General features: G+C 40.1%; 1 protein-coding gene across 3 annotated transcripts in view; it reads right to left on the reverse strand.

Annotated features, from left to right (window-relative positions):
- The window catches only part of UBAP1 (ubiquitin associated protein 1), a 53,261-nt gene that overhangs the window by 6,507 nt on the left and 31,210 nt on the right, over positions 1 to 15,544 (reverse strand). For all 3 annotated transcript variants that reach the window (XM_029919451.1, XM_029919449.1, XM_029919450.1), the window contains 2 exons: positions 10,469 to 10,593; positions 4,861 to 5,796 (listed from right to left, as the gene is read on the reverse strand). In XM_029919451.1, coding sequence (XP_029775311.1) covers positions 4,861 to 5,796; positions 10,469 to 10,593 — 1,061 coding nt within the window. The remainder of the gene's footprint in view (positions 1 to 4,860; positions 5,797 to 10,468; positions 10,594 to 15,544) is intronic.

A 15,544-nucleotide genomic window follows, 5' to 3' on the forward strand; every position in this document is an offset into this window, starting at 1 on the left:
AAAAAAAAATCACAACATAGCATCTAAACTTGACAATGTCTAACCAATCATAATAATGTGAACAGCACGATTAATTTACCAAGATTTGTGATATAATTATGATGGGAGCTATAGGATGGAGGTGGAGGAGCTACTATAAAAGCTAAATCCTCAGCTGTAACAGGAAGCATAAAACTGTCTAAAATTGATAAATTTAGGGGGCACCTGGGTGGCTCAGTCAGTTGAGTGTCCAAATTTGGCTCAGGTCATAATTTCGTGGTTTGTGAATTCGAGCCATCAGGCTCACTGCTGTCAGCGCAGAACCAGCTTCTGATCCTCTGGCCCCCGCTCTGGCCCTCCCCCGCTTGTGCTCTCAAAAATAACATTTACAAAGAAAGAGTAAAATAAAATTAATTTAGAAAAAGCAACATAAGCACTTTATTTAGAAATACATAAATAAATCCCATCAGAAATAACTTTAAGAGTCAAAAGTGCCTGACTAAAGGAAGTAAAACTGGAGTTGGGGAGCAGTGATGCAAGGAGCTACTGTTTTTCAATGTAACTTGATTGGGGTGCCTGGCTGGCTCAGTTGGTAGAGCATACAACTGACCTTAGGGTCATGAGTTATAGCCAGCCTTACACTGGGTGCAGAGATTATTTAAATAATTTAAAATAAATAGGGACACCTGGCTTAGTTGGTTAAAGCGTCTGATTCTTCATTTCTATTCAGGTCATGATCTCACAGTTCATGAAATCAAGCCCATATCAGGCTCCCCACTGACAGCACAGAGCATGGTTGGGATTCTCCCTCTGTCCCTCTCTCCCTGCCCCTCCCCACCTCATTCATGTGCACACACCTACTCTCTCTCTCTCTCAAATTAAACAAACCTTAAAAAAAAAAAAACCTAGCACCTGGGTGGCTCAGTCAATTAAGCATCCAAGTTCAGCTCAGATCACAATCTCACAGTTTATGAGTTTGAGCGCCACATCAGGCTCTGTGCCGACAGCTCAGAGCCTGGAGCCTGCTTCAGATTCTATGTCCCCCTCTCTGCCCCTCCCCTGCTCATACTCCATCTCTCTCTGTCTCTCAAAGAGAAAAACATTAAAATAAATAAAATAATAATAAATGTGACTCAATTAAAATGTGCTCATATCACTTTGATAAAAATAAATTCATTTAGGGCACCTGAGTGGTTCAGTTGGTTGAGCATCCGACTTGGGCCTAGGTCATGATCTCAAGCCCCATGTCGGTCTCTGTGCTGAGTTCAGAGCCTGGAGCCTGCTTAGGATTCTGTGTCTACCTCCCTCTCTCTTACCCTCCCTGGTCCATGGTCATGTTCTCTCTCTCTCTCTCTCTCTCTCTCTCTCTCTCCCCCCTCTCTCTCTCCCCCCCCACCTTAAAAATAAGCATTAAAAAAAATCTAGAGTTAACAGAAGACTTTTAAGTGTTAAAGCAATGGCAACAGAAGAAATGATAGACTTAAACACATAAAAGCTGAGAGTCTGTATATCAAAAAAATGTTTAAAAATACATTTCTGGGGGGACCTGGGTGGCTCAGTCAGTTAAGCATCTGACTCTCGCTTTTGGCTCAGATCATGATCTCACGGTTCACACTGCTGAAAGTACAGAACCTGCTTGGGTTTCTCTTTCTCCATCTCCACCCCACTCCCAATGGTGTGCACACTCTCTAAAAAAATTTTTTTTTGAGAGACAGAGACAGCGCGAGCAGGGGATGTTCAGAGAGAGAAAGTGAGACAGAGAATCTGAAGCAGGCTCCAGGCTCTGGAGCTGTCAGCACAGAGCCTGACGCAGGGCTCGAACCCACGAACCCGTGAGATCATGACCTGAGCTGAAGCCAGACGCTTAATGGACTGAGCCACCCAGCGCCCCTCTCAAGTATTTTTTTTAAATAATAAGATACACTTTCAAAGCAAACTGGCACTACTCTAAAGGTTACTGGCCAAATTATAAATTCATAACTCAGAAGTGTAAGGAAAAGGGTAGAAATATTTTGCTGAAATAACTTTGTAAGATTAAGAAATGTATCCATACCTGGAGAAAGAGAACCCCTGCAGCAGAGTGAAACTAACCAATGAGCAGAGTAGGCCCACAAAAGGCTGACATGAAGTGAGAAAAGAATGGCTAGGGCTAGGTCAGGCAGTTCTATGCTGGTCTCAGAAGAAGGGCACATTACAAGATTATTCTTCTGGAGATAATCCCATGAACTTCTCAACTTCTAAGATTAGTTTATATAAACACTAAAACATGAATGAGAATCTGAAAAAGTGAGACCCAAACATTAGGCTTAAAATAGCCAACAAGAACCAAATTCCAAGAACACTTCCCTAAGTTCCTATGTAAACGGTGTATACAGCCCAGTTAATGACCCCCTTACTCCACTCCCACCATCTCAAGTCACTATTCTGAAGAGAAGTGTTTTGTTCACTGGGAAAAGTTCTCACCATGGGCCTCAAAAACTCACAGTAAGATAGAGGGCCAGGATAGGGAAAAGGGTCATGACTTCCTTAGAAAAACACTAGAACTTCAGCTCTATTTATTTGCCCCTTGAAGGCAGAAAATCGCAACCCAGCACAAAGCAGGTCCCCTTCCCACCCTGAAATGGATGGGCCCAAAACTCCACAATCAGAAGAGTCAAAAAATGACAGGTGTTCTGGTTCGAAAACCATTTAGTTTATCAGCTTGGGTCTCTAAATGGTCACTCTAATTTTAAGGGGGGTGGGGGACCTGAGGCTGAGGATCCTGAATCTTTCCCAGAGTGCTTTTAATTTCTCTAGAGCATACACTGAGTCATGAAGAAGAGTATACTGCTAACCGGGGCCCAAAACCTGACCAGGAAGAATTAGGATGAAGCCCATTCCTAGGAGATAACACTGGAGTGTCATGCACAAGCTAATCTGGGACAGGGGATGCCTGGCAGGCTGTCAGTGGAGCACAGGACTCTTGATCTCAGGGTTGTGGATTCGGGCCCCACAATGAATACAGAGAATTACTTAAAAAACAAAATCTTTAAAAAAAAAAAAAAAGTTTATCTGGGACAAGGTCTATGGAAGTTTATAAACAAGAGTGAGTTCTATGACAGTGGAAGCACTCACAGAAACAACCATTTATCAAGAATGCAACTGGTGGGACTTCAGGTGCTTACTAAAGCAGGCCAAGGCTCATCTTTCTACCAGCTAATACCAAGATTATGGTCTCTGACAGATATCTCACCAATATAATTAAGGCTCCTCTCTGACTCTAAATAGTCTCTTGATATGCTGTCATTTAAAAAAATCTGTGAGCTACTATAACAAAAAGTTCTTGGACTTAAGGACTTCTGCTCTACAATGCAATAATGTATTGGTCTGTGCTGCTTGAAACCATATCAAAAGCTAAGCCTAGACTGGGGTGCCTGGGTAGCTCAGTCGGTTGAGCGTCCGGCTTCGGCTCAGGTCATGATCTCACAGTTCGTGGGTTCGAGCCCCACATCGGGCTCTGTGCTAACAGCTAGCTCAGAGCCTGGAGCCTGCTTCAAATTCTGTATCTCCCTCTCTCTCTGACCCTCCCCTGTTTGTGCTGTCTCTGCCTCTCAAAAAAAAAAAAAAAAAAAAAAAAAAAAAAAAAAAACCACACCTTAAAAAACTAAGCCTACACTTTATGACAAAGGACTTGGCAACTTTTTTGAGTGTGACAAAATCAGATTTTCTTCAGGGTAATACAAGTTGCAACTTTTGTCATTAATCCATCTTTCAACACTAATCCAAATTCCAACCTTTCCCTCTCCCTCCCTTTAGAGAAAACTGCGCAATGCTTAGTAATGAACCAAAAACAAGGGATTCAGGATTTAAATCTGCAGGTTTTGGGGGCACCTGTGTGGCTCAGTCAAGCATCTGACTCTTGATTTCAGCTCAAGTGATGATCCCAGGACTGTAGGATCGAGCCCTGAGTCTGGCTCTGTGCTGAGCATGGAGCCTGCTTAAGATTCTCTCCCTCAATCTCTCCCTCTCTCTTTCTCTCCCCCGACCCCCCGCTCTGCCCCTCTCCCTAACTCATGCTCTATCTAAATAAAAAAATAAAAAACCTGCAGGTTTAAAAGTGACAAATTTCTACCTTTTGCTCAGACTTCTGATTCAAATCATCTCCCAGTTACTAAGGCACCAAGCAGTCTGAAGAATCATAACCCCAAGTCAGGTAAATTATAGTACACACAAGAACCAACATTCTAGGCAAAATGAGAAGAAAAGAGGAAAGCCGGGACAAGATATAATGAGGAGAACCAAGCAACCTTCAAAAAGTGAATAAAGTTGAGAAAAATAAATAAAAAGTTAACACAGAAAGCCTTTTTTAAAAAGGCAGCAGAGAAACTAATTAATCAGAAAAACACCATTCATGCATGATACACATTATCTTTTTGAAGTAAAGACCAAAGAGATGTGGGTAGGAACCAGCGAACATTAACCAGCCTAGGTGCAACGATAACACTCCTTTGACCTCAGGAAAATAACCATACATAAGCAAAGTCCTTAGAGCCATGCCCTCATCTTATCCTAAACCTTAAATAGAAGAATGTGCGATGGCAACTGTTAGGTAGAATTTAGAAATCTTTGGGGACTCCTAGGTGGTTCAGTCAGTTGAGTGTCCGACTTCAGCTCAGGTCATGATTTTGCGGTTTGTGAGTTCGAGCCCCACATCAGGCTCTCTGCTATCAGTGCAGAGCCCACTTCTGATCCTCTGTCTCCCTCTCTCTGTCCCTCCCCCACTCATGCTGTCTCTCCTTCTCTCTCAAAAATAAACATTGGGGGGGAAAAAAAAGAACTTGGAAATCTTTAGAGCTCTAATTCGAAGGAAATTTTTCCCCCAGAGGGATTTAAAAGGCTTACCGTGGGACCTGTATTTGGAGGTGATGATTCTTCTGTGCACACAGACAAGACAGAGAGGGAAGGCATCTGGGAGATCAGATCTGAGGGAGTCAGGGTTGGCACCTCTGTGCCACTGTCTAAGTTCAAAGCTGAAAGCCCAAGAGTATGATGCCCATTGAGCTCACTGGCACTGCTTTGGGTGGAAGGCTTTAGGGAATTCCGGAAGGTGCCATTGCGGAGGCAGGATGTGCTATGGAAAGTGCTCACCAGCTTGGCTGTCTTCTGATTGCTATCATCAGAGTCAAGTTTGGGAAAGGACAGGGATTTGATATTGCTTACTGTAGGAATGGGGGGGAGGGACACTTTGGAAGACAGTGACATCTTTTCACAGTTGCCCAACTGTGGTAAGGTTATAAAGCCATTGGGTTTGTGAAGAGGCTTGATATCTAGGGTTGCCCGCTCCAGGGATGCCAGGACCTCCTCATCCTGCAACACAGACCCAGAGCCTCCTCTGGGCAAGTTATTGTCCAATAACTGAGCCATAATTGGTCCAGTGGTTCCTACCAGAATGTTTCTCAGCTCTTCCTTCTCATCAATAGTTTTTAGCTCCAGATTATCAAATGGGTCTTCTTCACACTCAAAGTCAGCAGGATTGAAATCTGCCTTTGTATGTGGTGGGCTGAGAACCTTCTGTTTCGTGGCACTGCTGCTGACCCGAGTAGGGGTGAGGATGCTGTTGTGCTGTAAGCTGGCAAGGATGGGGTTAATAGGAGGTGGCATTGTGGCTGTACTGTGGGTCTTCAAGAAGCTCATTTTGCTGTCACCCTCTGGGCCACTCTTAGAATTCACTTTAGCTTCTACTTCATCAGCCTTACGCTCTGCTTCCCGTTGGGCTTCTTGGATTTTCTTAATATCTTCAGCCCACTCAATAGTTTTCTTTTCCAAGGAGAAGTCATACTGCAAAGATATAGCAGAGAAAAGAGATGTGAACACAGGTGACTGCCCCCCCAACTCAATTCCTCCTGAGAATTCACTTCTTCCTCACACCAGCACAAGAGATCCATGCTAGGCACATTTAAGGTGTATGGGACCATCCTCAGTCAGGAAAACGAAGGCTTCCTTATGTGGTTTAATCAAACTAACACTCCCAGATTACATCTAGAAAAGAACTAGAAAGAATTCCCACCACCTCTAATCCTATATGCCAGGCCAAAGGTACCTGCCAAGTACTTCCCTTCCTTCTCTCCCCTCAGATCATTTCCCTTTCTAGAATTCTTCACTGATGGCCCAGGCAGAGCTCAGTGGCCATCTCTGAAGCTTTCCTGATGGCCTGTTCCTTCCTCTAAACTCTTACATAGCATCCGTCTCTATTGTGTAACGCCAAGCACAAGTGACCAAATGTAGATGAAATCTTTAATTTTTACTAAACACTTCCCCCAACAATATCACAGACCTCTTGTGGGCAGCTACTGGGCTTTAGATAGACCCTCTTAGAGTCTATTATCTAGCACAATGCCCTACATAAATCCTGTGCTCAGTAACAGCCCTTAACATTTAAGAAGCACTTACCAGGTGCCATGCAAGATTCTAAGCACTTCGTATGTATTAACTCTGGATCTTTTAAATGACCCTTTAAAGGGGCACCTGGGTGGCTCAGTCAGTTAAGTATCTGACTTCAGCTTGGGTCATGATCTCACCGTCTGTAGGTTTGAGCCCCCATCGGCCTTTGTGCTGACAGCTCAGAGCCTGGAGCCTGCTTCGGATTCTGTCTGTCTGTCTGTCTGTCTCTCTCTCTCTCTCTCTTTCTGCCCCTCCCCTGCTCACCCTCTCGTAAAATAAAATAAAGACATAAAAAATTTTTAAATAACCTTTTAAAGTAGATACTATTGTTACCCTCATTTTACAAGAGTCTTGCCCAACATCATAAAGCTGGTAAGTGGTAGAGCCTGGATGTGAATCCAGGCAATTTGACTACAGATTCTATCTTCTTAAACCACTAAGAAATCTAGAAATATTCAAATCAGGATTTTACAGTGCAAACTGCATTAAGGATTCACTTCATGGTCGGTTCCTTAATAGTACCTTCAAGTATATCTCAACTTACAAAAATTTCCATGTGCACACTTGGAAGAAAAAATACACTTATTACATAAAACAAAATTCACCTTGGAGAGGAGAAAACAAAACCTTTGGTGTTTACTCTAAAGCCTCATTCAAGACTGCAGAGATTAAAAAAAAAAAAAACACAGGGATGGAGAGGAGAGGGGCCTAAATGCTCAGACAAGAGTTTTAGAGTATAAGAAACACAATAAAGTGCCTCTAGTCATCCATCCCCAAGTCTTTCAGCTTCAAACAACACAAGAGAAGCCTGGAAATGTACATGTCAAGAAGTTTGTTTATACCCCTGGGCCTTGGTTGGCTTAGTCAGTAAAGCATGTGATTCTTGATCTCAACCTCCACACTGGATGTAGAGATTACTTTAAAAATTTTTTTTGAAAGAAAGAAAGGAAGAAGATAAAGGAGAAAAAGTAAGAAAAAGGAAAAGAAAAGAAAGGAAAACCAGAATAAGTATTATAAATGCATTGTTTTATTTAATCCTCATAACAACCTTAAATGCTAATTATCCCCATTTACAGATAAGGAAATGGAAGCTTGGAAAGTATAAGAAATCTATACAAGATTACACAGCTATCACATAGCAATTCCAACTCATGAAATGAGTGATACCAGATTCTGCTCAGTTAACAGTGAGGGCCATTCCCCACTACTGTGGCCACCACTACTATGATGCTCAATGAAAGCTTTCTAGACCCAAGGTGCAAGAATTATTTATGTATGTTTTACTGGCTCACTTTGATGAACGTTTAACTGAAAAACTGAGCTTGTACTGTCATGCAAGGGCCAATATGACAAAGTTATAGGAAGCGTCAAGGTATCGCTCTGTCTAGGAACTCTAGGTCTGACTCTGAATAGGAAGGAGACCAGTACCAATACCACAACCATGGAGACCCAGAGTGTCAAAGTTTAAGGGTACTATGTGCAATTACAGAACAAAATACTTGTCCCACACAAGAATGGAGCTCAAATCTCCTCTTTTATCATCAGTGGGTGCTATGAGTATAGTGAGATAGTACCATGCATTTAAATGCTTTATGCTGATCAAATAAATAGAAAATTCCAAGAAATACCTAAAACAGCAACAACGTGGGATTCAAATTTCTGGATGAATCAATGAAGCTCTGAATAATATGAGAACTATTAAAATAAAATGGAGATTTTTAAAAAATACTATTGTGAACAGTATCCTACACAGAGAGAGGTATTTATTGATACTTGTTACTGCCAATAAAAAAGTCCCCAGGTAGGGCACCTGGGTGGCTCAGTCAGATAAGCGTCCCACTCTTGGTTTCTGCTCAGGTCATGATCTCACAGTTTGTGGGTTCGAGCCTTGCATCAGGATTCTCTCCCTCTCTCTCTGCCTCTCTTTGAGTCGTGCTCGCACACGCGTTCTCTCTCTCAAAATAAATAAACATTTTTTTTAAAAGTCACTAGGCAAACAGAACAATGTAAAACTTTATATGGGAAATCTGTGTCTCTTCTGGTCCAATAAATTCTCCATACACAAAAGAGAGGAATTCAGTATTTGAAAATATGTAAGATACTCAGTATTATTAGCAATTAAGGAAATACACATCAAAACCACAATAAGAGACCACTGTAAACCCCAAAGATGTATATAACCAAAAAGACAGATAAAAGAGTTGGCAAGGATGTGGATAAACTGGAACCCACATTCACTGTGGGTGGGACTGTAAAATGATACAGCCACTTGGAAAAATAATCTAGTGGTTCCCCAAAAGGTTAAACATAGTTACCATATGACAACCCAGCGATTCTACTTACACACCCAATAAAACTGAAAGAATATATCCAAACAAAAACCTATATACAAATGTTCACACCAGCATTATTTATAATAAACACAAAGTGAAAACCACCAAAATGTCCACCAACCGATGAATGGAAAAACAAAATGTAGTGTTATCAATACAATGGAACATTATTAAGCCATAAAAATGAATGACTTACCAACACTTCATTCATTACACATGATAACATACAAGGATAAATTTTGAAAACAATATGCTAAAGGAAAAGAGTCAATCACAAAAGACTATTATATTATTCCATTTATATGACATGTCCTATATAGGCAGATCCATAAAGACAAACTAGATTTAGTGGTTTCCAGGGGCTAGAGCAAGAGGGAGTGACTGCTAATGGGCGTTACATTTCTTTTGGGGGGATGAAACTACTGGGGAATTAAGACAGTAATGATGGTTATACACTATGAATATACTAAAAAACCACTTATGTGCAAACCTAAAAAGGCAAATTTCAAGGTATACAGATACCGTGATAAAGCTCTTATTTTTAAAAATGTAACTACAGTTCTCACATTATAATTACTCACTGCATTTAGACTAGAAGATAAAGATTTATCAGAGTAACATGGTGGTGCCTTAGAGAATCCCCCAGAAACAAAACTCCTTTGCCAGAAAGTTGTATTTTTTTAAATCTTAAGTCACAGGAAGAAGTGTTTGATGGATAGTGTACTCTGTTTTCCCATGTGACTCTTTCTGTAAGCTCCTTGAGGACAGTGATTAAGGTATTTATCTCTATCCCCAGCCCTAGTGGAGCACTGCTCAAAAGCAGGCATTCAATAAATGTGTAATGAAGGAAGGAAGGAAGTCACAAAATATAAGGCTATTTGCTGCTTTCAACATTTATATGTAACTGAGCTTTAAAGATGAGAGGGCTGACAAAGCTATTGAGGAGATGGCATTTAAGCAATCTAGGAGAATATATAGATTTTAACAGGCAGACAGCGTTTAGTAGAGTGAGAAAGGGGAAACTACTCGAAGTGGAGTTAAAAGCTCATGAGAAAAAACATAGTACAGACAGGTTAATATACAACAGTATATTCAATGAACTGGTAGTAACGTAGAGGAGATAATGAGCTGAGGTACTTTACCACAACCTTATGTCTACACTTGATTCAACAGGATTGGTGCACCAGTGTAAGTTTTGGTTTTTTTAAACAGGGATGTGACAATTTAAAACTTTAACTCAGTAATATTATTCTATAAACAATATGGAAAATAGAAAAAAGTGCTACAAGCAGAGGGGCCAATTAAAGAGGCTATTACAGTAGTCCAGGTGAAAAAATAAGGTTAAGGATGAACTGGATGGTAAAGGCGAGAGACACAGCAGAGAGAGAGAAAAATATCACCTAATTTGAGTGATGAAGAAGATAATGAGGACATCAAAAGAGAGAAGGAAAAGAGGTGAATGAGCAAGTCAGAAGGGCAATGGGGATTTGTTTCGGACAAGGTACAGAATCCCAGGAATACACAGTCTAACAGATTGCAGAAGGTCTATGACAGTTATATAAACATATGTAAGTATGCGTGTGAGAGAGAGAATGTGAGCCAAGCAATAACAGTTGTATAAAAAATACAAATAAGAGATAAGAGAATGGCTTTTTTTTTCCTATTTCACTATACATCGAATTCTTACTCTTTAAATTTTTAAATGCACTAAACTTTAACTAAAAATCACCACTTACCTGTACTTCTCTGACAACCTGCAAACAATCAGGCAAGGAGAAGCCAATAGGTAGACCAACTTTAGCTGGTGTTTTGAATTTGTCTCCTATCTTAAATGGGACATCATCAAGGTAACTGAAAGTCCCTACAATCAAAAATAAAGTAGAAAATATCAGCAAAAAACTTTATTATTTGTTTTGCTACAATCTTACATCTAGGATACAACATTAATTTATGCTAGCCTAAAACTAGAAGTTAGAGCTGCTTTTCTGACTGCTTACCTTCTCCTGACCCTAGATCTCTGTGCAGGTAGGAAGCCCTACCTAAGCCTACTTGATCTTATTAGGGTTTATTTTCAATTATACTTAGCACAAGAGCCAAAATACTCACAGAAGCCTAAAGGCCTTCCCAAAGCCCACTATCCCTCTGCCCCCAACTGTTTGTTGCCTCTAACTGCACTAAATCAAGGTAATAATCTGTTCCTCAACCATGACGGGTCAAACCTACCTCAAAAATTCTGCAGTGGCTGCTCCGTTAATCTGTTCTTCCCTTAGATATCCACATGACTTTACTCCTATGCCTCCTTCAAGTCTTTGTTCAAATATCACTTACTCAGTGAGGCTTACTGACCATCCTATTTTAAGGATGCACTGCAGTACTCCCTTGTTACTATCTTTTCTTCCACAGCACTTAGTACCTTCTAACATATTAAATTATTCATTTTTAAATTATATTTACTGTCTACATGGCCCAGTGGAATGTAAGCTCCTTGCAGCAAGTATGTAAGTCTATTTTATTCACTGATGTCGTCTCAAAACCTACACATATTAGGCACTTCATAAATATTGCTGAATTAATGCTAGAACCTCCACAAAAGAGTCTCTTTGACTAGATTTCTCTACTTTAGAAAGAACTGTTTTTAATTAATACAACTAATTACATTTTTGTAAGACTATGTTCTGGAGCAGATGTGGAAATTTAAGACCCACAGCACTTATGAAAAAAGGAAAACCAAACAAGACCATGGGAATCAGAATAGGATTGTCAGGAAAAAAAAAAAGAATAGGATTATCAGGGGACATAAGCCATATACAACTGAACTGCTTTAACTCCCTAAAGGTTCTCTGCCTAACAGCTGAATCATACAGAAAGACCAGGACACTATCACTGATTTATAGAGTTAGACAAAATGAGAATGGCTCTTGTAAATGACTCTCACTAGCTATACACTCCAAATTGTACATGGTTTTTTTCTGGACCAGGCTTGGGGATAACTTACTGGCAGCACCATCATGGACAAGGAAACAGTTGATAAAATTAACTCTGCTTTTTGACTCTTAGTAGCTATAAGGATTGTTTCTGGGCCGCCCACTAGACACCAGTGTATTTTCTTGAATGCTCATGGACAGAATAAGACAATTACACCTCTTCCATGAAGACGCCTTCTTTCCCTTTCTAAAAATTGATAAATTTCAAGACTTAACAAGCTCAAGATATATTTGTAATCTTGTCATCATTCCCATTTCTTGAGGTAAATACTGCTCTGATACACCTGAAATGCTCCATCAGGAAGAAGGTCCCTGCTCCCACTCTTGGGGGCTAGAGTCTCTAACATATCTTCCAGCCAGAATTAAAACACTTTCTGTACCTCCCATTCAGCTAGCAAATTAAATTCACAACTGTGTTCGATTTAACAATTTTTCTAGGAAATAGTTTCCTAGGGGGTCATACTTTTAAAAGTACTGTTTTCTCAGATGTTTATGACTGCCACATTCCCACACTTTTTTTTTACTTATTTCTAGTCCTTTAAGAATGACCTTTACAACTCCCTTTTCAATCTCAGAACACCCAGTTTATACCAGCAACTCAGGTTGTACAACTGTGTTGTTTCCTTCTACTCCGCCTAGACACTGTGAGTGAGAATCTGAGTGTCCCTTAGAAGGGATAAAAATGTTTCATATTTACACCTCCCAATACCAGAACACATGTTCAATAAAGTAAAAAATACATGGTCTTACACTTCTTTCATATTTAACTCTCACCCCATGCTAACTCACATTCAATTAATATTTATTAAAATTCAAGGTGATTTACTGAAACTGGCAAGGCTAGTCACAAAAACATACCAGGTACCCCCACCCCCTTAAAAAAGTATCAGGTATCATCATAGCTTGACAGCAAAACCAAGTATTTACTAAAACTCTGTCATTTACAAAATTCTTTACATTACAGAGATTAAAAGGAAAGTTATGTCTAATTTAAAAAACGGTGGGGGGCATCTGGGTGGCTCAGCCAGTTGACTCTTGGTTTCAGCTTAGGTCGTGATCCCAGAGTCATGGGATCGAGCCCCTTGTCAGACTCTGTGCATAATGTGGAGCCTGCTTAAGATTCTCTCTCTCCCTCTGCCCCTCTTTCCCACTCTCTAATAAATATAAAAATAAATTTTTTATCTGCCCTCCATGAACACAGGTGCTCAAATTTTACTGAAAGTTAAATTTTAACTTTAGCTAGTGTCCTGATAAACTGGAAACAAAGCCGAAACCAGCATTTTCTAAGAAGCACTGGAAAGATTTACAGTCAAACTAACAATAACAAAATTCTTTTGTTTAACAATGTTTACTCATTCAGGGAAGCCTGGGTGCCTCAGTCAGTGAAATATCCAACTTCAGCTCAGGTCATGACCTCACAGTTCATAAATTCAATCCTTGCATCAGGCTCTCTCTTGTCAGCACCCCAAAGCCGGCTTGAGATCCTCTGTCCTCTCTCTTTCCCTTCCCCTCTCCCTCTCTCTCTCTCTCAAAAATAAACATTAAAAAAAAATGTTTACTCAAAGTAGGATAATTATATCACACACACACACTGAAAAAATCTTACTCATAATGTATAAGCGTAGGTGATATACAAATATATAAAAACAAAAAATGTTTTTAATGTTTTACTTATATTTGAGAGAGCAAGAGAGGGTGTCACGCATGATCAGGGGAGGGGCAAAGAGAGAGAGAGACAGAATCTGAGCTGTCAGCACAGCAGGTTCTAATGCACAAACCTTGAGATCATGAACCCAGCTGAAGTTGGAAGCTTAACTGACCTGAGCCTCTCAGGGGCCCCTAACAAAATTTTCTTAAATGAACAGTTCTGTTGGGGTACCTGGCTGGCTCAGTCAGTGTAGTGTGTAACTCTTGATCTCAAAGGAGAGATTACTTTAAAATAAAATTGTTTAAGCAGTGCCTAGATGGCCCAATTGATTAAGCGCCTAGATGGCTCAATTGGTTGAGTGCTAACTCTTGATTTCAGCTCAGGTCATGATCCCAGGGTCACAGGATTCAGACCCAAGCTGGGCTCTATGTTGAGTGTGGAGCCTGATTAGGATTCTCTCTTCACCTCTGCTCAGCTTATGCTCTCTCTCAAATAAAATAGTTTTTTAAAAAAAGAAATCTTTTAGGGGCATCTGGCTGGCTCAGTTGGTGAGGCATGAGACTCTTGATCTCTGAGTTGTGAGTTCAAGCCCCATGTTGCATGTAGATATTACTTAAAAATAAAACCTTTTTATAAATAAATAAATGTATTTTTTAAAAAGGCATTTAAAGATATGGCAACAAAGCAAGCAATCCTTTATCCAATGTATCAAAATATATATTTCTTATTTTTCAATACATCTTATTTTTTAAATAGATTCAATAAAAACTCAATTAACTACAGAGAATTAAACACTGACTAATAATTTTCCAGCTTACACCAAATACTTTTTACTTTCAGTCTTTTTTTATAATGTTTATTTATTTTGAGAGAGAGAGCATGAGCAAGGGAGGAAGAGAGAGAGAGAGAGACAGACAGAATCCCAAACAGGCTCTGCACCATCACCAGAGCCCAATGTGGGGATCAAACCCACAAACCGTGAGATCATGACCTGAGCCAAAAATCAAGAGTTCCACGCTTACCCAAAATAAAACTGAGCCACCCAGACACCCCTTTCAGTCTTTATTACTGAGTATCTTTCTTTCCTTTTTTGAGTATCTTTCTAAATGTCTGAGCCCATTTTCTTAAGTTTAGTCAGGAAAAAGAAAAGTGAGTATTTCTCTGATGACTGTGGCAGTGGCAGTTCCCTGAAGTCAGGTTCTGTGTATCGCTTTGCATTATGCCACAGGAGAAGAGACTGGGCTGAACATGGAGTATTTCAGGATAAATTCTAGGAAGGTTTCAGTGTGTTTTCTTTCTTTCTCAATTGCTGATGTACTAATGTTCTTGTGACCTGCTTTCTTCCCTGAAGTGAAGTTACAATTCCAGGGGGAGGTGGGATGAAATCATAATGGGGGACAGAAACTGGATTATGCTTACTTCAGGTTTTACTGTAAACTCAAACTGAGGATTAAAATTGAAGCTTCTGAAAAAGAAGAACAGTAAAGACCAAACTTAAAATTAAGTGAAAAACACAATTCCATGACTAGGTATCATTACACTAAAGCTGTTAAATTGGCTTTAAAATTAGACACACTGGACAGATAAACAGACACATGTATACAGACATACAGAAAATTATATAAATATCTGCTATAGGATATGAAGTCGTAAGAAAATGTTACTCACACCCTAACAACAAAAGCCAGACAACCTACAAAATCAGCTTTTTAAAAAATGTTTTTTTTTCTCCTCCCCAGGAATGTGGGTTGGAACTTAATGATTCCCTTCTGACCAGAGAATATAGCAAAAGTGACTCGCTATGTGACTTACAAAGTCATCAAAGGGATATAGCCTCTGCTTGGCTCTCTTGCAACTACCTCTCAGGGGGAGGCTAGCTTTTGTGTTGTGAAGACATTTATGCAGTCCCATGTGGAAGCCCACGTGGAGAGGAACTGAGGCCTCCTGACACAAGCCTGCACCACCTTGCCAGGCAAATCATGAGCTGTCTTCAAAGTGGACAATCTAGCCACATTTAGGCCTTTGGGTGGTAGAAGGCTGAACCAACATTTTGACTGCAACTCTACGAAAGACAGAGCCACAACTACTCAGTCAAGTTCCAGAACAATAGGAAACTCTGAAATATAATTAATGTTAATAATTTTAAACAAATAAGTTGTGTGGTACTTACTCAGGCATCA

This window comes from Suricata suricatta, chromosome 13, assembly GCF_006229205.1.
Source record: "Suricata suricatta isolate VVHF042 chromosome 13, meerkat_22Aug2017_6uvM2_HiC, whole genome shotgun sequence".
Lineage (NCBI taxonomy): Eukaryota > Metazoa > Chordata > Mammalia > Carnivora > Herpestidae > Suricata > Suricata suricatta.